Source organism: Rattus norvegicus, chromosome X, assembly GCF_036323735.1.
Source record: "Rattus norvegicus strain BN/NHsdMcwi chromosome X, GRCr8, whole genome shotgun sequence".
NCBI classification, from domain to species: Eukaryota; Metazoa; Chordata; class Mammalia; order Rodentia; family Muridae; genus Rattus; species Rattus norvegicus.
This window is the reverse complement of record NC_086039.1, coordinates 24773058-24799027: the sequence shown is the minus strand read 5'-3', so window position 1 is coordinate 24799027 and position 25970 is coordinate 24773058. Positions and strand designations below refer to the sequence as shown.

Here is a 25970-nt window from a genome sequence, read left to right as displayed (position 1 = left end):
TGTGTGTGTGTGTGTGTGTGTTTTGCCTGCATATGTCTGTGCATCACATGTGTTTCTGGTGCTAGGGGAGGCCATCAAATCCCCTGGAACTAGAGTCACAGAGGGTCATGAGCCACCATGTGGGTGCTGGGAACCAAACCCAGGTCTGCCACCTCTCCAGCTACACACACACACACACACACACACACACACACACACACACACACCACACACACACCACACACACACATTTTTATTGAAAATAAAATTTTTCATATAATGTTTGGATCATAGTTTCCCCCAATTCCTCCCAGATCCCTCCTACCTACCCAACCCCCCCATGTCTTCTTTCTCTCTTTAGAAAAAAAAGTAGAAAAATAATTTTAAAAGGACAAAGAAGCACATGCAGAGACATCTAATAAAAATCCATAAAACACAAAATTGGAAACTGTAATACACAAGCGAAAGACCAGTAAGACAAAAAATTTTTTTCAAACAAAGCAGTATGAGATAAAAAGTCTACAAAATACCATTGAGTTCATTGTGTGTTGTCCAATCAGTTCCTTATTTGAAATTTTATTATTTTAAAAGGTTGCAAAGAATCCCATAGGTTCTTACTAGTTTATAAAATAACTCCCAGAGAGTCACTATGAGTTCACAGAGTCTAGGACTAACATTGACAAAATGCCTTCTTGGGCACTCCAGTATCCTTGTCTCCGTATCAAATACTCCCTCCTCCCTGATTCAAGCCACACTCTTATCTCTGTCATATAGGCTCAGTTCCCATCCAGGGAAAACCCCAAATCTCAGCTTCCTCCCAGAGCTCTCTGTGTGAAACTCTCTTAGGAAATCCATCATATTTACTCTTGAGAAAATGAACACCTAGTAACTCTGTCTCCAGGTGTACTCAGCTTCCAAACTGGCCCCCAGTGATCTCTTCCTCCTGGTATTCATAATCTTAGATATCACATTGTGCTAGAGTTGTGTGGCCCACAACACACCGTAGAAATGAAGGCGTATGATTCTGGAATGACACTGGCAAGTACCACAAATTCTGTCTTCTATGCTCTTAGACCTGTACTCTTTCAGACTCTTCATCGAAGGGGAGCCACACTGTGGACAGTCCTGAGAGAGACTGCCAACAAAAGAGGTATTTGAGCACAGAAACAGACCTGTTAGCCCCAGTCCAGTCTTCTGAGACTGGGTCCTACACAGATTAATGGCAGCCTCCTGAGAGACAATCATCCAGCCATACCCCTCTCAGCTTCCTGGCTCTCAGAAACTGCATAAGATAATAAATGTTTGTTGTTGGGGTTGGGGATTTAGCTCAGTGGTAGAGCACTTGCCTAGCAAGCGCAAGGCCCTGGGTTCGGTCCCCAGCTCCGAAAAAAAGAAAAAGAAAAAAAAATGTTTGTTGCTGTGTGTGGTGACATACCTGTAATTATAGTACCCCAAAAGCTAAGCCAGGAGTTCCTCAAGCTCAAGGCCAGCCTGGGCTACGCAATGCTACTCTGTTCAGGAGAAAAATAAAGAGATCGTCTGTTGCTCAGTTCTAATCTCAGGTTCTTTGTTTTAAAGTCTGTTATTACTGTATGTGTGAGTACATGATGTATGGGTGTAGGTACAGAAGCCACAGCATGTGTGTTGAGTTAGAGGACAACTTTGTGGCACTTATTCCTCTCTTTCCACCTTTCCATAGGTTCCAGGGATTAAATTCAGGTCTCTAAGCTTGCACACCAAATGCCTTTACCCACTGAGCCAACTCACTGAATCTCTTTGACTTGTACTCTGATCCCTAAGGTCAAACTTAAATTACTAAATTTTAGGGTAGTTTGCTGTACATACATTCCCCCCCCCCCCAATCTGTCTTAGATATAGCACTGAGTGCTAGGATCAGGCCTGGTTCTTCTCCCTTTTCCATCACATGGTATTTTCCTGTTCTCTATTCTTCCCTGGAGGGATAGGTGCGAGCCCAGTTTCTATTTTAGATCAGTTACCGCTCAACATAGAAAAGATGCTTAATTATCACATGATGCAGACCTTCCCTTCATCTTTCCTTCCCTCCATTTTACTAGCCTCAGCAAGTGTAGACCAATGATAGGGTCACATAAGAGAGTTTAGATCACAGGGATATCTTCTTTTATAAAACTTCATTCATTCAACAAGTTCTACCAAGTACCTCCTTGGCTCTAGGAGAAAAAAAATAACAACTAACTTAGCAGCTACCACATACCAGGTACTTTCGTGTATGTCACCTAATTGAAATGCATCCAACCGCTCTGAAAACAACACTAAAAAGAAAGCTTCACCTCCATTTTACTGATCAAAAAGTGAAACCATTTGCCCGAGATCACATAGCTGGGAAATGGCACAACTGGGGTTGTCACACAGGGAGCCATGTTGAAATCTCCCCAGTTTAGAATGACCTCTCATCCCTCTCACTGCCATGTCCAGTCCCATCATTCCATGTTTTAGTGATGCAATCACAGTGCCTGGGCAAACAATGCACTTTTCAACGTCTCTGACTAGCAACATCTTTTATGTCCCATAAGGCCTACTTACAATGCTATTTTCTCCAAGAAACTGATCTGGTCTTCCCAGAATCCCTTCTGGTTCTGAGAACACTCTATTTTAGGAGATGACCATGCACCTATATGCTTCTACTGTCTACCAGACTGGGAGAGCCTTAAGAATATGTACCAGATCACATGCCTCAGCCTCAGTCTCCTCCTTTATAAAATGGGGACAGAATCTCCACACCACAGATCTACTGTGAAGTATACATAATACCTGGCAGGCACCCAACAAGGGCTCGTTATGTTAGTAAAGGCTTTACTTGATATATATCTAGTTTCAAAAAGTAATGCCTTTTTGTTTTCTTATTTGTTCTATATATTCGTATTTTTAGTTTTATTGCTTTATTTAGAGTGTGCGTATGTGCATGTGTGCATATGTATGCATGCACATGTGCTTGTATGTGACAGTGCATATGTGCAGGTGAGAGGTAAACTTTCAAGAATCTTTTCTTGGGGCTGGAGAGTTGCCTCAGCGGTTGCCTTAGTTACTTTTCTAGCCCAAAGTTTCAAAGTCCTTCCACAATCCTCCCCCAAACATGGTCAGGTCTGTCACAGCAATATCCCATGAACCTTGTACCAATTTCTGTTTTAGTTAGAGTTTCTATTGCTGTGATAAAACACCATGACCAGAAGCAATTTGTGGAGGAAAGGGTTTACTTCAGCTTACAGCTTGTAGTCAGTCGATCATCCAGGGGAAGTCAGACAGGCTAGAAACTCAAGGCAGAGACCTGGAGACACAAACTGATGCAGAGGCCACTGAGGGGTGCTGCTTACTGGCTTGCTCCCCACGGCTTCCTCAGCCTGCTTTTTTATAGCACCCAGGAGCACCAGTCCATGAATGACACCACCCACAATGAGCTGAGCCTCCTACATCACTCACCAACTGAAAAACTGAACCATAAGCTTGCCCACAGGCTGGTATGACATGGCCATTTTTCTCAACTGAGGTTTCCTCTTCTAAAATGACTATCTGTGTCGAGTTCATGTAAAACTAGCAACACAACCATTAAGAGCACTTGTTACTCTTACAGAGGACCTAAGCTCATTTCCCAGCACCCACATTCATAAAGTTCCATGGAATCAGATACCCGCTTTTGAATGCAACAGGTATGAGGTGTGCACATGGTACACAAACATACATGTAGGCAAAACACCCAAACATATAAAATAAAATAAGTAAATGTTTTTATAAATAAGTTTTGGGGGACTGGAGGAATGGCACAATGGTTAAGAATATATACTGCAAGAGGACCTGAGTTTGGTTCCCAGCAGCTATGCCAGATGAGTCACAAATGCCTTTAACGCTAGCTCCAGGGGACCTGACATCCTATTCTGACCTCCTTATGCACCTGTACACACATGGCACACACACAGAGATACACAGACATAAAAATAAAATATTTAAAATAAAGAATCTGTTCTCTCTCCTTCCATAGCATGGGTTCTGGGGAATCAAACTTAGGTCATTAAATCTGGCGGCAAGTGTCTTCAACCACTGAGCCACCTTACTGGCCCTATGGCACCCATGTTCTAATATGCTTATTTTAGCAATGTAATTTTTTAAAACAGTGCTGGAGATGAAGCGCACAGTGTGGCACATGTTAAGCAAGTGCTCTACTACTGAGGTACATCCCTGTCTTTGGGGATTTTATTGGTTGGTTGGTTGGTTGGTGTTATTTGCCACAGGTGTTCCCAATCCTCCTGCCTCAGTCTCTCCAGTGCTTCAGTTACAAGTATACGCTCAGCTGTAATTTTTTCTCGTGTTAACAGTTCTCTCTCACCACTCTCCAAGTCTCAGCTCAAATCACTGCTATTTGTTGCTGTTAAGTGCTTAATAGTGCAAACACTTGCAGTTTGGAAAATAGATAAAAAGCAGTAGAAGCAGCCAGAGCCCAGGAATGGAGAAGAAAAGCCCCTTTCAGGGCTCCTGACCTGTTTGGAGAAGGAGTCCTCGAGCTCTGTGATGTCATTAGAAAACTCTCCAGATGTGGTGACTGAACTTCCACCACCATCGATGCCCCCACCACAGGAGCCTCCATAGGGGAGGCCCCGTTCAAGCCGGTGGCTCCGGGCTCCAGCCATTGCACCCTCATCCAATGAGGCAGGCTTGCCTTCGAAGTATGCAGGGTTCTGTGCTTTCTCGTACTCCTCAAAGGAGAACTGCATCCGCATGTTGGACAAGATGATGCGGCGGGACATGCGGCTCTCTGAAGCCGAGCTGCGCAGTCGCTCAAAGTTCTTATTCATACGATACTGGCGAAAGGCTGTCTGGATGGTCCTGGCAGCCCTGCGGCTCAGGAAGGAGCCCCCATACTTCCTCTCCAGCATTTCCACCTGTCAGAGGAACAAGTTCAGAAAGTTGCCAGAGCCTCAACCATATCCCAGTCAAGTCACAACCAATTGCTGGAAGTCATGACAGTCTCTGTGCCCAGTGTTTTCTCACTTCTAATCCTGACATGTATATAAGGGGGTGGAATATGTATATTTAAAATCAGAAAACACTTAGAAAAAACAAGAAAGAAAGAAAGAAAGAAAGAAAGAAAGAAAGAAAGAAAGAAAGGGAGAAAAGAAGAAAGGAAGAAAGAAAGAAAGAGAGAAAAGAAGAAAGGAAGGAAGGAAGGAAGGAAGGAAGAAAGAAAGAAAGAAAGAAAGAAAGAAAGAAAGAAAGGGAGAAAAGAAGAAAGGAAGAAAGGAACAGTAAATGAAGAGAAGGAAGCTGAAGGAACAAAGAGAATCAGAATAACAGAAAAGCAGGAAGGAAGGAAAGAAGGGAGGGGGTGAGGGAGGAGTCACCTACAGTCCGAACATCTAGGCACAGCCATAATTAATGTGTTGATAACTGCCCTTCCAAGTCCTATTTTTCTTAAATCTTGTATAATGTCCTCCCCTCCCTCCCCCTCTTCCCTTTTCTCTCTTTCACACCCCAAGGCAGTGTATTGCATCATACTGTGAAACTGTCAAGTAATGTGTGTGCCTGCCCCCTTAGATTGCATGTCGTTGAAGGCTGGATGCAGGTCTCATTCCTCTTCTGGATCCCATTATCTGAGCTCGATAATGTTTGCTGAGTGAATAGGGGGCTCAGTGCATGTGCAGTGAATGTGTGAATCGCCTGTACAATGAGAGGCCCTGGAGCCTGTCTTCTCCAGTTCCAGCCTTACAGTCCCTCCCGGAATACCACCCTCAAGTGCCACACCCCAACCTCCCTCCTTTGGCTCTCTCTGTATCCCACGTATCCCACTCCCACTTTCAACCAGAGCCATCTCTTCTGCACCTTCTTGTCCTGTAGGTCTGTGGAGAGTTCATAGCTGTCTGACAGGGCCTTGGAGCGCTTTATCTCCTCCTCCTCCTGCTTCCTCAGGGCGACACTGGCTGGCTGGAGGCGAGCCCTCTGAGACCAAGGTAGGCCCACGCCAGCAGGGGGGCCCCCCATGTGGCTGCTGGTTGGGGGCAGTTGGCTCAGCCGGTAGGGGGGTTGGCTCCCAGGACTATCAACCGCTGTGCTCAGGTCACTGCCTGGGGCATCACCCTCCACACTGTGGGGATGAGATAAAATGAGCCAGGGTGTGGCAACAGGAGAGAGGCTTGCTAGGCCCAGTCAGTGAGTACACTAGATCCTGCCCCCAACCCCATCCCCTCCCACTTTCCTCAGATACCTAGGGACTCCAACATTTAAGAGACCTTCAATCTGTCTCTTCACTGCCTGCACAGTTCATTCACTCAAGTGCCCTTGTTTTTTTTCTTCATTCCTTCGCAGTTCCTTCCCATCAGAGAGCCCCATCTCCATAACCCCTTTTTGAGACACTGTTCCCTCAAGGGTGTCTTCTCAGTTTTATCCTCAGTCCTACCCACCACCCCTCACAATCTGGACCAGTCATAACTTTACCTCTAGTCTCCTCCCACTCTTGTCCCTAACGGCTCCATCCCCTGATAGCCCAGTTGTTCCCTCCCCAGACCTCTTCTCCCAGCTAACTCCTCATAACCCCATGCAGTGATTTCCCCTATAATCCTATTCCCAGAACTACCTCAGACCAGTTTCCATGACATATCGCCCCCTCCCAGCCCCGGTTGATGATTCCTGCCCATCCAGGTCCTCCCTCCCCCACCCAGTCCTGCCCCTGTGCCCTGCCCCTGCCCTTAGCAGCCTGGAGTCCAGGCCTGGCCAGTTCCCAGGGTTCCCAGGCTCCTGCTGCTGCTGCTGCTGCTGTTGTTGTTACTGCTGCTGTTGCGGCTGCTGCTGCTGCTGGTGAGAGGACAGGGTGAAGGCACAGGCTGGGCCACTGTGGGAAGCATCCTCACAGGTAAAGAGCTGCCCTGCGGGGAAGCTTCCTTTTTCTCCTCATGTCCTCCTCTGCTCAGCTCCGGGAGGAGGGCAGGGGGCTCTCAAGCAGAAAGGTGACAGGAGCTGGGTCCCAGGTCTTGCCTGCTGGGGTTACTTAGAGCTGTTGTTCTGCCAGACCTGCTCCATAGTGCCATGGCAACCAGGCTGCCAGGGAACCCAGGTGGCAGCAGAGCTCCAGGGCATGTTGAGAAGCACAGAGGTGGGGTGAACCAGGAAGACTGAGGCATGGAGGAGGTTGTGGGAGAATGGGTGTGGCTGGGGCTAAAAGAATTTTTTTTTTTTAAATCAGGGAAGTAATATAGGCTGTGGGGTGGGGAGCTCTTGGCTAGTAAAAGGATTAAAGGGCTACTCCTCCACCTCTATTGGGAAAGGGCAGGGGGAAGGCAAGGGCAAGTTGGGTGGGTAGAAGGGGTTACCTACTGGCAGAAGTGCCTATGCTGTTTGGGGTCTATCTGCCCTCTGTGCTGAGGTCAGGGGCAGTAGAACTGGGCTCTGCCCTGGTGGGAACTCTCATTCACTATTTATCCTCCAACCTCCCAAGTACTAGTCAGAACAAGACTGAAGGGCTGCTTTGCACCCTAAATTTCCTTAATCTCAGACCTCAGAGGCTTCCGACGCCACCTTCCACAGGTTAGACCCAACCCAGTCCAGCTTCAAAGACACTCCTCTTGTCTCCATCAGGATGGCTGGATCCTGCTCACCAGCCTCTCAAACATTGTCCCTTACCAGTACACATTTCAAACCCAGCTTTGAGCAACTGTCTCCTCTATCCACATTCACAGCTCTCACTGTCTATAAGTTAGTCCAGTTTCCAATCATTCTGGCATTGAAGTCCTCTCAAGGTTCAACAGACAATGCTTCTAGAATACTTAATATTTAGGTACCGTTTCTTACCACTTTGTACTTAATAACTTGGCTGTTCCTTCCAACAATGTTATACAGTTGTTATCTGTCTTCATTTTATATAGCAAACAAAGCCTGGAGAGGTGAGCTACCAACAATACAAGCAGGACTCAACTCCAAGCAGAGTGACTTCAGAGTTCACACCGTCAGTCATTAAGTAATCCCCTAATCTAATTCACCCAGCCCAGATTCTGTTTCTCTTAAATGTTCCTCAGGCCCCTACCTCCCAAACTGCTCATATAAGATTTCCCACCCCCAATGCTATCCCCATCATTTCGGCTAGTGCAACCTGAGAAATGCAGCACATGTCAGTGCTGTTAAGATTCAAGGTATTCAAGGCCCCTACTGAGATGCCCCCTGGATCTTACCACCAGCCAGAAATGACTGCTGATCTTGCTCAGACCCTCTATCTTTACACAAAACTTCTTTTTTTTCCTGGCACAGATTAGCTTTGGCAAAGAATGCAGGACTCTCACTATGTCAGCATAGGAAGAGAATTTAGTGATCTCTCTGCCAGACACAGGACATGGGCCTAGACCAGTAGATGTTTCTGGTGTAAGTGAGTCAGTGAATGTTCTTGGTGGCTGCTCTAATAAAACTCTCACTCAAATTTATACCACAAACTTCAGGCTTATTTGCAGATCTCTTCTCTATCCTGTGGATAGAGAGACTGTTGAAACATACAAATCAGCCCATCTACCTTTCTCATCCAACCCTGCCACAGCTTCCCATAATTCACTCAATAAGCAGCAACCAAGCACTTTCCATGGATCAGCACTAAACACCAGTAATACAATAAAAATCAAAGCCACCAAATTATTTCTTCAGGAAGGTGGTATTATAGTGAGGGAATACAGACAAGAAAGAAAGAGGAGGGGTATCATTTTAAATAAATGTTGAAATAGAAAAAAAAGCAGAGTGTTAAAAGGTACTGTTTTAATTGTGTGTGTGTACATACGTATATGTGATAGAGAAAGACAGAGGACAGAGAGAGACAGAGGTAGACTAGGGATAGAACTCAAAAAATTATGCAGGCTAGGCAAGCTCTTTACCACTGAACCACAAACCCAGACAAATTTGCTATTTTAGATGTGATGTCCAGGAAAGCCTTGGTTGGGAGGAATGACACAGAAGCAGAATCCTGGTGGAAATGTGGGAGTGAGCTGTGTCTGAGGCTAGAGAGTAGAGTCAGTACAACATGTCTACATGTTTAAGGAACAATTAAAAAGACAGTATAGCCAGAACCTAGCGAACAAGAGAGAGTAATGAAAAATAAGATTGGACATGTAATGAGAGTTGTACCAGTTAAGTTTTTGTCAACTTGACATAAGATAGCATCACCTAGAAACAGGGAGCTTCTGAGGATTTGTCTCCATCAGATTGGCTTGTGGGCATGTATGTGGGCATTTTCTTGATTGTCAACTGATGTGGGAGGGCCTAGCCCATTGTGGATGGTGCCACCCTGGGCAAGTAGTCCTGGGGTGTACAAAAAAGCAGGCAGAGCAAGCCAGTAAGCACCAAGGCTTCTGCCTCCAGGTTTCAGCCCTATCCTGCTCTGACATTCCTAATGAGTAAATAAATCTTTTCCTCCCCAAGTTGCATGGCCCATATTTTATCATAGCAACGAAAAGCAGACTAATACAAGGGAAACCAAGCCTATCATAAAGACTGGCTTTTGCTTTGATTGAGATGAACTAGGAAGGATGTAATCTAACTTACCATCAATAGAACAGCTTCCTTACCTGTCCTGGACCCTGTACCACACATAAAGTTGACTACCTTCTGCTCACATCACACTTCAACATTTATCTTAGGCGTGCCTTTCCATACCTGCTTGTCTACTTCGCACATGTTGCCTTACATACGTGCCCCTCCTTCATGTTAGTGTAGGGCTCTGCAGTCATCTCTCCCCCCTGCTATTCCTTGTAGCAGGCTCTGTTAGCCGTCTTCATAGTGAAGAGAGGTAGAGTTGATATAAAAGTAACTCAAGGTCATATATAGCTATTAAGTAAGAAAGCCAAATTGCAAACTCAGAGCTCAGACTATCCCCTAATGATATTTCAGCACCTCTCCTATTCCCAACCCTGTGTTGCTCCAGGCTCTCTACTCCTTGGTAATCCCTCTTGAGAACTTGCTCCATTTTGATTGCAAAGAGAACCGTCCCAGGAATTGTAGGGTGGCAGCACAGCCTCCCATGGGAGAGACTGGCCACAAACAAGGAGATTGCTTGAGAGGATGTTTTTGCTATCATACATACTGCTGAAGAATCTGTGACTAGAGGTGTGGAACCCTTCATGTCAGAGCCCTTGGAACACTTAGCAACAGGCCAATCACATGGAATCCCCACCCCCACCCCACATATGGACAAGTATAACATCACAGACACAACCAAAGGCCAACAAATCTAGAAACAAATATACACATCCCTATTCACACGGAAGTAGACATGAATACATGTAGACCAAACAGACATTGCCTGTTGGACTATTCTTTAGGGGGAATGAGAGCATCCTTTGTAGAAGGGGAGAATAAGCCATGCTACACAAATAACCACAGAACAAAGTGGAAAGTTATCAGGGGTGGGGAATACAGGAAGTGATGGGGGAGTAAAGGAGAGAGATTCCTTCTGCTTGGGGGTGGCTGAGCAGAATAAAAATAAACTGGCACTTAACTATGCACCTACCCTGTGTCAGGCATTTTCCACACATTATTTAATCTGCATGGCAAACACAAGGAAAGACTGAGGATTTCTGTTTTACAGAGGAAGAAAGCAGCTCTAAGAGGGAAACTGACTGACAAAGGTCACAGAACTAGCAAATGGCAAGATAGGGATTCAGACCCAAAGCCTGTGCTGGCCCTCCTGCTGTCTTGAAGTCTTCCCTGGGAGAGGAAGCTCATGGACTGTGCTTTGCCTAGGAGGAGTTAGGAGAGGTGAGAGTAGAGCAATCCTGTAAGCCAAGGCTCTAACATGGGGGAAGAAGGTTAGGATGCTTTCTAGAGACTTGAGGCTGGTCTGCCCATGACAGAGGGTGTGGCACGGACCCTTCCCAGATGCTACTCCTGTTTAGTGGGGGTGTCTTTTCTCCCTCCTCTTTATTGGTACTGCCCAGAGCCAGGAATTCAGCTGGGGAATGGGAATCAGAATGCAGTTGCCATGGAAATGAATGGAGACTGTTGCTATGGATACCATAAGATGAGGGCAAGAGGAAAGCAAGGTTGCTGAAAACTATCCCCATGACAACTTAGGTTAGAAAGGGAAAGGACTGGAAGTGAGATACAAGAAAACAAGGAGGTCAGGGTGTGTAGATGGAACCAAGGGCTTTAGGTTCTAGAAATAAAAGGTGGGGCAAGAAGATTGGAGCTGACAGAGAGACTGACAGGAGCAGTGCCTTTTGCTGTCCAATCCAGTGCCACATAAAGTCCAATCCCAAATTCAGCCTGGATTAGCTAACTGCTGAGGGATAACCAGGGAAACAAAGGCAGATTCTGGGAGCCCAAAGACCTTGGTTTGAATCCTGGATCTGCTCATTTGCAACCCTAGAAAAATATTAGTTATAATTTATTCTTTTCACCAGGCCTAGCACCTGGGCAAAATCTGGCTTTTCTCACTAAAGGAGATACAACATAGGTGGGGAGATGAACTCGGTTGCAAAAGGTCTCAAAACTAAGTAGTGGAGAACCCAAGACTCAAAAGAAAGCAGATCTGAGCACATGAGACTAATAGTATGGCTAAGTGGGAAAGCATTTGCCTAGCATCTCCAGTTTAGGGTTTGATCCCCATCTACACACACACACACACACACACACACACGAAACATAGAAAAGTTCTTGCTCTTCCTGTCCTCTTCCACAGAGGAGTCCTTGTGCTACCCACTTCTCCATTTCTTCACGTAGTGGTACACAATGGACGAGACCCTGGGGGAAATATTTGTGGAGCGGTAAGTGAGGAAGCAGGAAAGGCTGAAGTCAGATGGGAAAAGCTCCTGTATTTAAGAACAATGACTCATGGATTTGTTCAGTCCACGGAGTTGGAGTGAATTTTGCAAACAAGTTTTAAGAACTATCCAATCCCCATAGATGCCAAGTGAAGCTCAGGCAGTGAAAGTGACTTTCTCTCGAAAACTTCCCTATCTCCTAGACAAAAGTTGCACTTTGAGCTACAAATACCCATGCCACCCCCACCACTTCCTATTGCCTCTCACTCTGTTCAATATGTTCCAAACAGGGAACAACAATAGGCTACTTGCAATTCGCATGTAGCAAGCTTATCCATCACTTTTCTGCACTCAAAGACTTGCTTTATTTTTCTTGTCCAAAATGTCTTTTCTCCTTTTTACCCTTGGACTCAACTGGCCTAGATGAGCTCATCTTCATTTTGAATACCGTGAACAGGCAGAACTTCCAGCCAAGAGAATTCTGACTCACTCTCACCCTACCAGCACCCGACAGGATCAGGTACCGTCTTCTCTGTGGCTCATGCCCACCCATCTCATGGTACCACCAGTCTCTCTTGAAATATGTATTGTCCACTCTTGATCCCCATATCTGTTTTTTCTTTTAAACAAAAAAAGATTTATTTATTATATTTATATGAGTACACTGTCACTGTCTTCAGACACACCAGAAGAGGGCATCGGATCTTATTACAGATGGTTGTGAGCCACCATGTGGTTGCTGGGAATTGAACTCAGGACTTCTGGAAGAGCAGTGCTCTTAAAGCTGAGCTATCTCCCCAGCACCCCCTCCCCCACATCTGTTTTTTCAAGAAAAGTGACCTGGCATGATTCACTTTCACAGGGCTACCATGCACAGGTCAGGGCCTAAGATACCTTGCTCACCTACCATGTCCCTAATTAAAATCTACAGGTAACATATGTCTGTATGTGTGTCACCATGTGTCTGATAACTGTTACCCTAAGAGCCACAGCCCCATGTTTAAAAGCCAACCATATCCTACCCCTGTGATTAATTCGCTGGGCCCATACATTGAATCTTCCAGGTACAGAAAGCCAGACCTCATGCAGACACCTCATAGTCTCAGGACTTCTCATACCCAGTGTCACATAATTACACTTCCTTAGATATACAGCAGCTCATGCAGTCTCTCACTGTGAGACCCGTGTAGCCTCACACACACGCGCACATAGATGTACAGACACACTGAGGCATATTTTTCTCACAACAGATATAGGCCTGCTCCCTTCCTACAGTATAGCCCCCTCTGTTCCAGTCAATGCCGTTGTCTGAACAGGTGTCAAGCATTCTTACAGTTTCCAATCTGTTCTTGACTTGCCCTCTTCATTCAGTTAACCCCTGCCCACTTCCTTCTATTTCCACTGAAATAAAGTATAGATGGTGTTCTCCTGGTCACAGGTCATCTAGATTCACACATCCTGGAGAGACATCTGAGCACAGTAATTACTCACCATTCCCCAACTTGACCCTGGCACATATCGGTGGGTTTTTTTTCTCTATGTGGTCCCTATCCCCTGAAATGTCTTCTCACCTCCTGCCACCTAATCAAATCTTTCCCAATACCGGAGACCCATTTTTTTTATCCATCTTCTTCCAGCAAGCCCCCCTGGATCCTACCACTCCCCACCCACTTTTCCATTTCCTAACATAAACACATAATGGAAGAGGAAGCACAAAATCACAAAGGCCTCTGTCTTCTCTCCCAGGAGTACCTTTAAAAGCAAACAATATTTCTCAACCTTCCTAATGCTGTGACCCTTTAATACAGTTCTTCATGTTGTCGTGAACCCCAACCATAAAATTATTTCATTGCTACTTCATAACTGTAATTTTGCAGCTGTTATAAATTGTAATGTAAATATCTGATGTCTTAGGTGACCTCTGTGAAAGGGTCATTCAGCCCCTAAAGGGATCACGAGCCACAGCTTGAGAACTGCTGCTTTAAAGAGTCTGAGCTTTCAGCTAGGCTAAGGAAATGATTGCAGTTTTGTTGGGGTAATGGCTTCCTCTCTGAGATCCTAAAGTTACAGTATCAGAACCAAGGAATCCTAATATTGAAATATTAAAATCATATCATCAGATTTTTAAGTGGTAGAATTATGAAATCTAAAATCATAAGATTGGGGAATTGTAGAAAAAGAAATCACAGAAGTGCATGAAATATGTCTCAGAATCATAGTATCTTCAAAGCTCATAATTACAGCTATAAAATGGTAGCATCTCAGATTCCGAATGTCAGAGCTGGAAGAATTCTGGTGACCCTGGTCAAACCACCCTCCCAATTTTCCAGATGAGTAAACTATGTATTGCAGAAGTCAAGGGCCATGTCCAAGATTAGCCAGTTCAAAACTGCCCCAGGCTAGTGCACTAAAGAAGGCAGTAAGTGTGCTCCTGTCTGGAGACATTCACACATTTATTTTTGAATGACTTTTAGGCATTGACAAGCCACAAATCAAGCCCTATTCTGTCTTCCAACCCTTTCCCAGCTCTGGATAGGAAAGAAGGCAAAGTTCTGGTGGGGATGGAGACAGGGAGATGGGGTAGGGTGGAACATACATCAGACAGAGAGAAGAGATCAGCTTTTATTGATGGAAATTTCTTTATACATAGCAACACACATGCTGAAAGGCCTTTTCCTCCTAATCATGTTTACAGAGCGCTATGGGAGTGATAGGGGTTGGGAAGAGGGTATGAGGTGAGGCCTTCAAGCAGTGGAGAAAATGGCAGCTATGGCCACAGCAAGGGAATGAGTGACGGGGAACTAGGCAGGCTGGGTTCCTGCTCCCGTCTGGTCCTCTGAGCCCTAGGCACCCTGCATCTCTGTTTGTGCTCACAGAGAACAGAGGTAGGTCCTTGGGGTGTCATTTGGAGACCTCTCCAGAAGTAACAAGCTCCAGGGTGCCTGGGAAGTGGGTGTATAGGTACAAGAGGGTCCAGGTTGCAAGCTTCAAAGCTCCAAGCTCTGCTTCTCCCATGTATTAGTAAAATCTAGGACTCCAGCTCTTTAATTCAGGGGCTAGAGCCTAGGGGAGACAGCAGGGGCGGGGAGGAATTCCAAGAAGGTTGGGGAAAAGCATGATGCTTGCCCATCTGGTTCCTGAAGCAGGGGACAAGGTCCCATGAGGGATCCACAGAGGCAGGGGTGGGGGCTGGTTAAGGCTTTTGCTTCTGCATAGAAAATGGCCCTTGTCCTCTCAGTTACCGAGAGGAGGGACTACTGCATTCGGAGGCCGGACAGCAGAACTGGTGAGCGTCTTCCTCTTCTTCTTCCTCAGTTTCCTCCTCCTCCTCCTCTTCCCTGGGGCCAGGAAGGGCAGGGTAGAGGCCACAGGCAGGGGTGACAGAGAGAGGCAGAGACATTAGTTTGCAGAGAAGGGGAGAGACATGAAAGGGCCAGAACTGGGAGGTTGGGCTAGGATGGGGGTCTAAATGGGGTAGGCAGCATGACACATTATCTAAGGCCACATCCAACTCAGTCTTCAAGGAGGAAATAGCCCTCCCCAACCCAGCCTTAATCTTAGGGTCACCTTCCCAGTATAGAAACACAATTTCTGACTATGACAATTGCTATTATTTCCTATAAATAATAGCCACCTGTTTTATGCCAGAACTTAGTATACATTATCTCATCTAACCCCTGCAACAACTTTGCAAAAGCATCATTTTAGAGATGATGCTTAATATCAGAGATGTTAGATAAGTTGGGCATAAAATACAGTCAGAATTTAATCTAGAGTTCTTAGAGCCTCAGGTCTCACCCTCCATCCTTCCAAGTTTTGCGTTAGAAATCTACTCTGTCCTTATAGGACAAAGATTTGTATCATTAAGACTCAAGGTCAGCAAAAACAAGAAGATGCTTATAAATAAAGTGTGGAAAGTGCCCAGCTTTAGAAGTGAAAAGACCTGAGTTCATGGGTAGGGATGGAGCCCAATGTAGAGCCTAGCATATGCAAGGCCCTAGGTTATACTCCTAGAACCACAAAAAAAAAAGGAAAAAATAAAAGGAGAGGAGAGGAGAGGAAAGAAGAGAAAAGAAAAGAAAAGAAAAGAAAAGGAAAGAAAAGAAAAGAAAGATCAGGGCCCAGACCTAGGCTTTACAACTGCTTCCATGTTATGTGGCCTTGGGCATTGTATTGCCCCTCTCAGGAGTTATTACTTCATCTGTAAAATGGGACTTATGGTTCCAACTCCCAGGACGTTGTAAGGCCTAGGACATATATCATATCCCTAGCACACAATCACAATGGAAATAAGAACAATGGGGTTTTGTTAATTGTATCAAAATCTCATTTCTAAGAGGCCAGACTGCATATGACAGCCACTTGAGTGGAGTCACAGTATCATGGAGTGTATGGACAGACAGTAGGGCTGGGAGGGGATCAGATGCCTCATAAGTAAAAAGGTGGGTCTTTTGGGCACAACCAAGGAAATGGCAATGTCCTTCCCAGACTCAGTTCAGAAAATGTAAGAAGTATGGAATCCAGGAAAGAAAAGGGTGAGGAAGAAGTGAAGATGAAAGATGGACAAGCAGGGGAAGGCACTTTGGTCCACCTGGCAGACAAGCACACACACGAATACACATACTTACACATGTGCACGCACCCTTTTCCAATTTGGAGATCACTCTGACACACTGTTCCACACACTGAATCATCAAAATCACATAAACCAGGTCTCAAAGCCCTGAGCCTTGGTTTTCCCAGTCCTCATTTCTACAAGGTGATAAAAATGCCATAATTCTTTTTTTCTTTTTAAAGATTTGTTTATTTTATGTATACGAGTACACTGTTGCTCTGTTCAGACACACCTGAAGGCGTTGGATTCCATTACAGATGGTTGTGAGACACCATGTGGTTGCTGGGATTTGAACTCAGGACCTCTGGAGGAGCAGTCAGTGCTCTTAACCACTGAGCCATCTCTCCAGCCCCAAAATGCCATAATTCTTAAAGTTGTCATAAGAATGACAGTGCAGTCTCACTGTGCATTTTCCTATTACCAAGGACAGGGTCCTGCTCTTTCTCCCTGGGACAATCTCCTTCTCCTTACATTTTAAACCTCCTTAAAAGTTCACTCTAAGCATCAATTTCTTCTGCTCACATACCTATCTTGGCTCTTCATTGTCTGCTGGATAATAAAGTTAAGACTTCAAGTTGAATTGAAGTCTCCCTCATCATATGGTCTCACTTGGCTTTTCTGGACAGATGGACTCAAACAAGCCTGACTTTCAAAACCAGCCCCACGACCTACCACCTTGGTAGGCTGGGATCCATTTCTTAACCAGCCTGGGATTCATTTTCCTTATCTGAAAAATGAGGAACTATCTATCCCACGGGGTATGGTAGGACTAAATGAATCCACGGATAGTTTGGTGCTTAACACATGGTAACATTATTATGGCCGCCATTGCCAGTGGCATCCACATTGTTATACTCAGTCATGCTGAACTGTCATCAAAGGAGTTCATTATTCTATCTGTATGCCCAGACTTTTCACTCCTCTATGCCTATGCTGATTCTATTCATGCTGAATTTCATGTACCTGATCAAATGCTGCTTCCCAAGAGCTATTCTCCCTGACTCCCAGACATAGATTAGTCTTTGCTTCTACTTGGCTCCAGCATTTATGTGCTTGGTCGGGGCTCTTTGTTGATTTCTTTGAACTTCTTGAAGCATTCCTTTTACTGATCTCAATGCACCTATATGCCCACTACCACTACTACTTTTCCTCTCGAGAGAAAGAGGGGTCCCTTATACTGTTTAAGGCCAGTTTCCACCTGCGCACTGGGGCCTATCCCTGCTCTCTCATCCACAACAACCATCCTTTCTATCTCCCACATTCTCAACTGTTCCCTCTTTGTTGCCTCCCTTCCTGTCCTCATTTATAGAATCTCAAGTCTTTCCCATCTGGGAATCAAAACCTTCTACCTGCCTCCACATCTCCCTCTGTCCCTCTTTCTTCTTCACAGCTAAGCTTCTTGAGAAATGTGTCTACACTGGCCATCTCCATCTCAGTACCTCCTACGAGTTCTGCAACCCACTGCAATCTGCCTCTTGCAGTCATCGCTGCATGGAAAATGGTTTTTAGAAAGGTTGCCCAGGACTTCATGATGGTTGAAGCAATATATTCACTCTACCCTGAACTTAACTCTTCAAGATTTAATACTCTTAACAAGGCCGCTTTCTTCCTTGGTGAGTCCTGTCACAGTCAGTTTTCTACTATTTCTCTGGCCCAGCCCTCTACCTCTTCTTGGGACCACTCTTCATGTTGGAACCTCTTCCCAAGTTCTTCCTTCCTATTCTCTCTCATGCTGCTTCCCTTTAGTGATGTTATTTCCATTTTGTAACTTCAGGTATGGTTCCATCTAGCACAGATCTTTCTGCTGGGTCTAGGCCAGCTCCAACAGGCCAGCCTGTACAGCCCATCTAGCCCTCAGATGCCAGAGGGACCTCTCCTACAACCTTATAATGTAAGTATGCCTTGCCTCTCGCATCCCCCACCTTAGTGAAAACTATTGCCTTACACCTAGTCACCTGTGCCTAAAACACACCTTGGAGTTACCCCGCCAAGCAGGTCCAAACTTTTGACATTTTGACATAATGACACCTCCACAGTTTATACTTAAAAAATTGTGCGATCACATTACAAGGAAAAAAATGCAAAAGGTCTCAACAGTGTTTCAGGTAAGTTTAACATTTTGTGTTAGACCAAATTCATAGCTACTATTAGTCTAACGTGGCCTACAAATTGGAGATTGGACACATATGCTTGATTTCTCCTGCTTCCTGAGCAAGTCAGAGTGACTGACTGGAACTTGCTCATTCTACCACCTAAATAGCTCTAACATTCTGTATCATCAGCTGGTGGCACCTTATCTTCTATTCCTTTTGCCCCTCATTCAGCCTTTCTCAAATCACATCATCCTTCCCACTGTTCTTCAAACACACACACTGTCTGGAATATCACCTAAATTTGTGTATGGCTTTGCTACTTGACTTTCGTCAAGCCTCTGATCAACAATTCATCATTAAAGAGTTAACTCCTTAAAAGGCACACAACAGGGCTGGAGAGATGGCTCAGCAGTTAAGAGCACCCGACTACTCTTCCAGAGGTCATGAGTTCAATTCCCAGCAACCACATGGTGGCTCACAACCATCTGTAAAGAGATCCGGTGCCCTCTTCTGGTGTATCTGAAAACAGCTACAGTGTACTTATATATAATAAATGAATAAATCTTTAAAAAAAAAAAAGGCACACAACACCAACATCCTCTACTCCTTTGGCACACACACCCTATTGTTTGTTATTTGTCTTATGTACAGTAACATCCACCAGGGCAGGCATCTGTCCTGCTCGGTGCTCCATTGCTCATGCCTAGAACAGTGCTTTAGTAATTATTCACATAATAAGTGAGTCAATTGCTAAGCCTGAAGACTCCAACTTACTATGAACTCCATTCTCAATCATGTCCACCTCCTCCTCCATCTTTCCTCAGGCCCCCAAGTCTCTGACTCCGGTACTTTCTTCTGCCAATCACTTCCCAGTCCATCTCTTCTTCTCTAAGCTTATTGTTACTTTCTTTGTTTCTCTTTTCTTGGATGACTGCATTAGCCTCTTCCCACATCTTCCTTCTAAAATGTTAATTTGATAATGACACTTTCCTATTCAAGAACTGATCAAACCTACCTAGCTGTCTACCCCCTTAAAAAAATAACAACGCTATACTCCCCCAGACAACTGCCTCTGCTCCACTAATATTTTTATTTGCTCTTTCTTATTTCTAAACCCTGTATAGACCCTCAGAGCATCTTCTATCTTCTATCTTTAGCCTCCCTTTTTTTTTTAAAGATTTATTTATTTATTATATATAAGTACACTGTAGCTGTCTTCAGATACACCAGAAGAGGGCATCGGATCTCTTTACAGATGGTTGTGAGCCACCATGTGGTTGCTGGGAATTGAACTCATGACCTCTGGAAGAGCAGTCGGGTGCTCTTAACCGCTGAGCCATCTCTCCAGCCCTAGCCTCCCTTTTTGAGACAGGATTACTCTGTATAGCCTTGCTGTCCTGGAACTCCCTTTGCAAACCAGGCTGGCCTTGAACTCACAGAGATCTGCCTGCCTCTGCCTCTCTAGTGCTGGGATTAAAGTTGTGCATCACTACAAACAAGCTATCTTTAGCTCATGACGCCATTATGGATCTTGAGTAACTAGCTTAGATGTTACTATCTTTGGAAAACTTTGACTCACAACTAAGAAGCAATCAATAGCCCCCTCTTTCCATCTCCTTGTTCTGTTCTCTAATCCGCAGGAAAAATAAGTGTGTCTGCTGTTACTTGGGATCTCTAAGAACAAGGATGAGATGGAAGTTAGTAATTAGTGATGAGACCAAGGACTTTGTATGGTGGGTGAGCGCTGATCAATAGAAGTTCTTGTTTCTTGTACTAGTATCCTGGACTGATCTATAACCTGCTGTCTGTCATCCTGTTAATGTCTACTCACTTGTGTCCTCCTACCCCTCACCTTTGCTATCTATGATAGTTTATATCACCAAACAGTTGAATTAAAGCTATCTTAATAACAACTCTCAAAGGAATTGGATTCCAAGTTTTGAAGTTAAAATGCCTCTAAATGAATGGTGCCCACCAGAGTTACACAATGTGCTAACAACTTGATGCTACCTTTTCTATGACAATCCCAAGTCAGACCTCACACTGGCCTCTATGCACACAATCCACTTTTTGTATCTCTGGCTGAACTGTAACTCTCCATATAGTCAAAGACGGCTTCCTGATCCTCCTGCCTCTACCTACCAAGTGCTGAGATCACAGGTGTGTGCCACCTTGCTACAATTCATTTATTACACGAACTGGTAATATGACAGTTCTAAAACAAATTTTATCAAATGATACTCTGATTTCAGATTCTTTCACGTGATAGTTTGTTACCAAACAATTTTGGCTCTCAACATTTCTGAGGGAATACAAATCTCTTTATACCTTCAATGAAAGCCACAAACTGTCTTTTTCATAAAATTATGTGCATATAGTTATAGACATGTAGCATTTTGATCCAATTTCAGGAGGATCGTGGGCCTAATGAAGCTTATCTGGGAGCCATACACTCTTGCTCTATCTAAAAACATCCAGTTCTTTCACATATGCTATTTCTTCTGCCTAGAATATTCTTCAGTACTTAACCCATCTGGCTAACTCTTACTTATTCTTTAAGACCCAGAACTCAGGGTGAATTTATCTGTGCCAGCCCCAGACACAGGGACGGATCTCTTCCTTTGAGCTCCTATTCTCTACCCTCTACATCTTGTTTTCTTTTCTGTCACAGGCCTTCACAATCTTCCTCCAAATAACTGGATTCAGAGAGGACAACAGCTATTACCTTCCAGAGACTGTACTCTGTAAATGTCTACTGAAATAAGTCCCAATGATTACAACTCTACTGAGTACCCATTATGTTCCAGGTACTCAGTGATATGAATTCTGAATGCACTCATTTGAATGAGATCATCTATTCCTCAGTCACTAAAAATCCATAATGCTGTTCATAGTATTCTGTCCTGTTCAACAGAAAAGACAGTAGATTAAGAGATATATGAAGTTGTTCAAGTGACAGAGTTTGGACAGAGAGTGCCATGGATATCATGGCAAACAGTGGTATACCATACCCAACTGCTCTGAACTGTGTGATTACAAGAGAGTATCATCAAAAGAAGAGGATCAAGAACTAGGACCAGAGCTCTGGACCTGGGTTCCAATTTTCAACACACCTCTTATTCTAATTCTCACAATAGTCTTGCCAAGGTCAGGCACCTGACACTGTCCTTATGTTTCCTCCTCTTTCCCAAAATCCTGCCTGCTATGTTCAGTGCCAGCCTTTGTTTCAGAACCGTGGTCACACATTAATAATGTTGCACACTTTCTTAGTAGGAAAACAAGATCTGAGTAGTCTTTCCTAGTCTTTATTGACAGTCACCCTGCAGTTTCACACGGACCATCTCCAATCCTAAAAACAGTCCTGAGAAGCAAGTAGGCATTAGCTTCATGACTAGATTGGGGAAAGAGAGGCCCAGAAGCTAAGTGACTTACCCCAAGTCACAGAAAGGTAAATGGAAAAGGTTTAACTTGAATAAGCTGACTCAACTACTTTTCCCCAATGAGGTCATTATGCTTGGAAGAGGTAAAAAGACAAGACCACGTATCATAAAGGAGGAAGATGAAAGAGAATTAATATTTTTTCAACTCATTACAAATGTCACCTATAGGAAGCTTTTTCTAGGAGCCAGATGGAGTTGCATGTCTCTATTCTGGCAGTCAGCTCAGCATAATTCAGTCCCATTCCAAAGTACACTGTGCCTCTTTTCTGCCTGCTAGACTAGAGCGCCCTGAAAGTAGGACCAGATACACTCCATTCCAAAATAGTAGCACATGCGCTTAACCACTGAGTCATCTTATCTAAAGTGATGATAAAAGTTATTTCCATTATTTTAAGTGTATAGACTAAAGGTAAAGGCTAGTCAAAAATCCTGTCTTTATTTAAGGCATACATTATATAACTTTTTAATGAAAACGTGGTCAAAGGGCTGGAGGACCAGAGTTCTATTCCCAGAACCCATTATCATTTATAACTCTAGTTCCAAGGCATCTGGTGCCCTCTTCTGGCCTCTATGGGCACTAAACATGCAAGTGGTGCTCAGACACACATGCACATAAAATACCCATGTACATAAAAAAATTACAAGACTTGGTCAAGAGTATCATTTGAGGCAGGAAGGATGGCTTATGTATTAAGACCATGCTGAGGACCAAAGTTCAACCCTTAGCACACATATCAGGAGCTCATAACCTAGATCTCCAGCTCCAGGGGCATCCAATGCCTCTGGCCTCTAAAGACACCTGCAAGCACCTGGTCTATATAGTGAGTTCCAGGACAGATAGAGTTATGTAGTAAAACCCTGTCTTGAAACAAAACAAAACTAAACAAAACAAACAATAACAAAGACACCTACACTCTCAGGCATATACCCATACACCAAAATGCGTACACGGGTGCGCACACACACACACAAACACGTGCGCGCGCGCATGCACACTTGCACACATCCACCCACACAGCTAAAATTAAAATTAATAGTTTTTTTAAGGAGTGATATTCTACAAGATATTTAATAAGGAGTTTCACAATAGAGCTCATGCTTGAAATTTGAATTGGATGTTTTAGGGAAGGTTTTTGTCTGGCTACCTAGGTTTTCTGTCACTAAATCCTCAGAAAGATCTTGCTCCAAGACATGTTTTTCAGCTTGAAAGAATGTGTACACTCATGATTCCCATGCCATGATCTTCACTATCACAAGCCTGTGATGCCATCACTCAGAAGGCTGAAGCAGGAGAATCAAGAGTTTCAGACCAGCTGGTGCTATCAGCCAGACACTATCTCATAAATCCAAAAAGGAAAAGACAAAATTTCCTGGAAACTGACAAAGTGGCCCCATAAAACAAACAAACAAAAACCTTTATTAATCTGTACTTCAATCAAGGTATCTAAGAGGCTCTGTTTTTTCATTATCCTTCTGATCTTTTAAAATTTTTAGACCTAAAAAACAGTTTGTTATGGTTTCACCTCAGTTTGTTAACCAATGGTAAGGTTAATGTACTTATTAGGCAATTAACTATTTTATTGTTGAATCATCAAATCATGTTATTTGAACATTTTATTTTACTTTATTTGGGACAGGATCTCACTCTATAGTACAGGCTGTCCTGGAACTGACTACTTAGCACAGGCTGGTCTCAGACACACAGTTCCTTTTGTCTCAGCTTCCTGAACGGTAGGATTACAGTTGAAAGCTACCATGCCCAACCTATTTCTCCATTTTCAATGGATTGCGTATCTTTTTCTTACCGACTTCCAGGAGACTATATAGATTTAGACAAAGATAGCAACATTTCACCTGTCATAAACATTTCATCTGTGTCGTAAAGATACTTTCTAGTGTCTTGTTATTTATGTCTTGTATGCATCATCTTTCTCCACATGGAAGATTTACATAGTAATGCAGAAAAATATTATTCTATTTGATGGTTCCTATTTTGTTTTTTGTTGTTGTTTTGCTTTTTGAGAAGGGATCTGGGATCTCACTATGTTGCCCCTGCTAGCCTTGAACTCCTGACATCATGAAATCCTTCTGCTTCAGTCTCCTGAGTATGTGGGAATGCTGGCATGCACCATCACAGTTGGCTTGACTAATAGATTTTATTTTCATTGCTGTTGCTGTTGACTTTTCAAGACAGGGTCTCACTAGGTAGCTTTGGTGATCCTACATAGTGACTCTGTAAATCAGGCTGGCTTTGAACTCACAGAGATCCATCTGCCTATGCCTCCTGAGTGCTGGGATTAAAGGCGAGTACACCTTTAATCCTCAGGGTCTTAAAGCCTCACATTGCAAGGCTCTCTGAATATTATAATTAAAAGATTCCAGATTTCTTTCTTATAATTCTACAACCATATCTTCTTATGTGTCACTGGTCTGAAATGTCTTCTTTATCACAAACAAATTACCCATTTCAACATATGGGCTTACATCTAAACCTGCCACTTCATTCCATTTGTATATTTCTCTATTTCTGGGAGGATATAATATTTGTAATTACTGTAGTCTTACATTTTTGACATGTATTTATTTTATTATTTTATGTGTATTGCACATAACATGTATGCCTTGTGCCTGTGGAGGTCAGAGGAGGGTATCAGAACCCCTAGAACTGGAGTTATGGATGGTGGTGAGTCACCATGTGGGTGCTGGGAATTGAACCCAGGCCTTGTGTGAAAGCAACAATTCCTTAACTGTTGAGTCACCTTTCCAGTCCATTAATGTGCACTTCTATGGTAAGGTTTGGATCCACCAAATAGATAAATCTCCTATATTATTCCTCTTTTCCAAAACTTTCTCAATTATATACCTTTTCAAAGTAACTTCAAAGTGCAATTGCTCAGTACCACAGAAAATATCACTGAAATTTTTATGCCAATTGCATTGGGCATTTTGATCAAATTGGGAGAAAATATCCTTGTTCACCATACTGAAAACCTTTTCATCCTCCGATAGAAGATAATCCTTGACGTAGTCAAGTCTTACAGCCTTCAGTAAAAATTTACAGCCCTTTACAAAAATATTTCCTGTTTCATATAAATTCTTTAGGGAGTTTGTAAGTTGTTTCTACTACTGTAAATAGCATCTTTTTTTTCTTTTAATTTTTTTCAAGACAGGATTTCTCTGTGTAACAGTCCTGGCTGTCCTGGAAATAGCTCTGTAGATCAGGGTGGCCTCAAACTCAGAGAGCTGCCTGCTTCTGCTGGGATTAAAGTGCTGGGATTAAAGGTGTGAGCCTCCATCGCCCTGCAAAAGTATCTTTTTCTATTCTGTCATTTAGATACTATTGGTATCTAGAGACGCTAATGTTTTGGGTACATATTTTCCCTGTATGAACCCATCACACTGGAATTTCTTAGTTATTGAAAGAAGCTTTCATTTTACTCTCTTTGATTAAACAATCATATCATCTTCAGATAATGCTAATTATGATTCATTCTAATATTTACACTACTCATTTCTTTTTGATATCATTGTTTATAATTGTAATGAAATGTATACTGTATGAAATCATCATATAATAAATTCAATAAAAGTTAGTATTAAAATCCCAGTTTAAATTTTTGAAAAATTATTAAATAATACTGATAACAATCATCCTTTGTTCTTAAATCTAATGGAAATGTATTAAATGCTTTTCATTGTTACATCTGATTGTCTCTGATTTCTGATAAAAACAAACCTTTACCAATTTGAGGAAATTTTCACTAATTCCTAGCTTAGTGTATTAGCTATCTTTTGCTATGTAACAAACTATTCCGTTGTAGCAAGAGAATATATTGTAAATGCATCAGAACATTTTCTAGCGTTCATAAAAAAAAATCTTTCCTATAAAAGAGATATATTGTGGGGTTGGGGATTTAGCTCAGCGGTAGAGCGCTTGCCTAGCAAGCGCAAGGCCCTGGGTTCAGTCCCCAGCTCCGGAAAAAAAAAAAGAGATATATTGTAATAAATTACAGTAGCAGAGTTCCTGATATTTATCATTATCATTATTATTTTAATGTATATGGATGTTTTGCTTGCTGTATGTCTATGC

At 43.4% G+C, this 25970-nt stretch overlaps 1 protein-coding gene across 5 annotated transcripts in view; it reads right to left on the bottom strand.

Annotated features, from left to right (window-relative positions):
* Nucleotides 1-25970, bottom strand: part of Iqsec2 (IQ motif and Sec7 domain ArfGEF 2) — an 82365-nt gene that overhangs the window by 17539 nt on the left and 38856 nt on the right. For all 5 annotated transcript variants that reach the window (XM_063280304.1, NM_001277425.2, XM_039100078.2 and 2 more), the window contains 2 exons: nucleotides 5827-6088; nucleotides 4488-4889 (listed from right to left, as the gene is read on the bottom strand). In XM_063280304.1, coding sequence (XP_063136374.1) covers nucleotides 4488-4889; nucleotides 5827-6088 — 664 coding nt within the window. The remainder of the gene's footprint in view (nucleotides 1-4487; nucleotides 4890-5826; nucleotides 6089-25970) is intronic.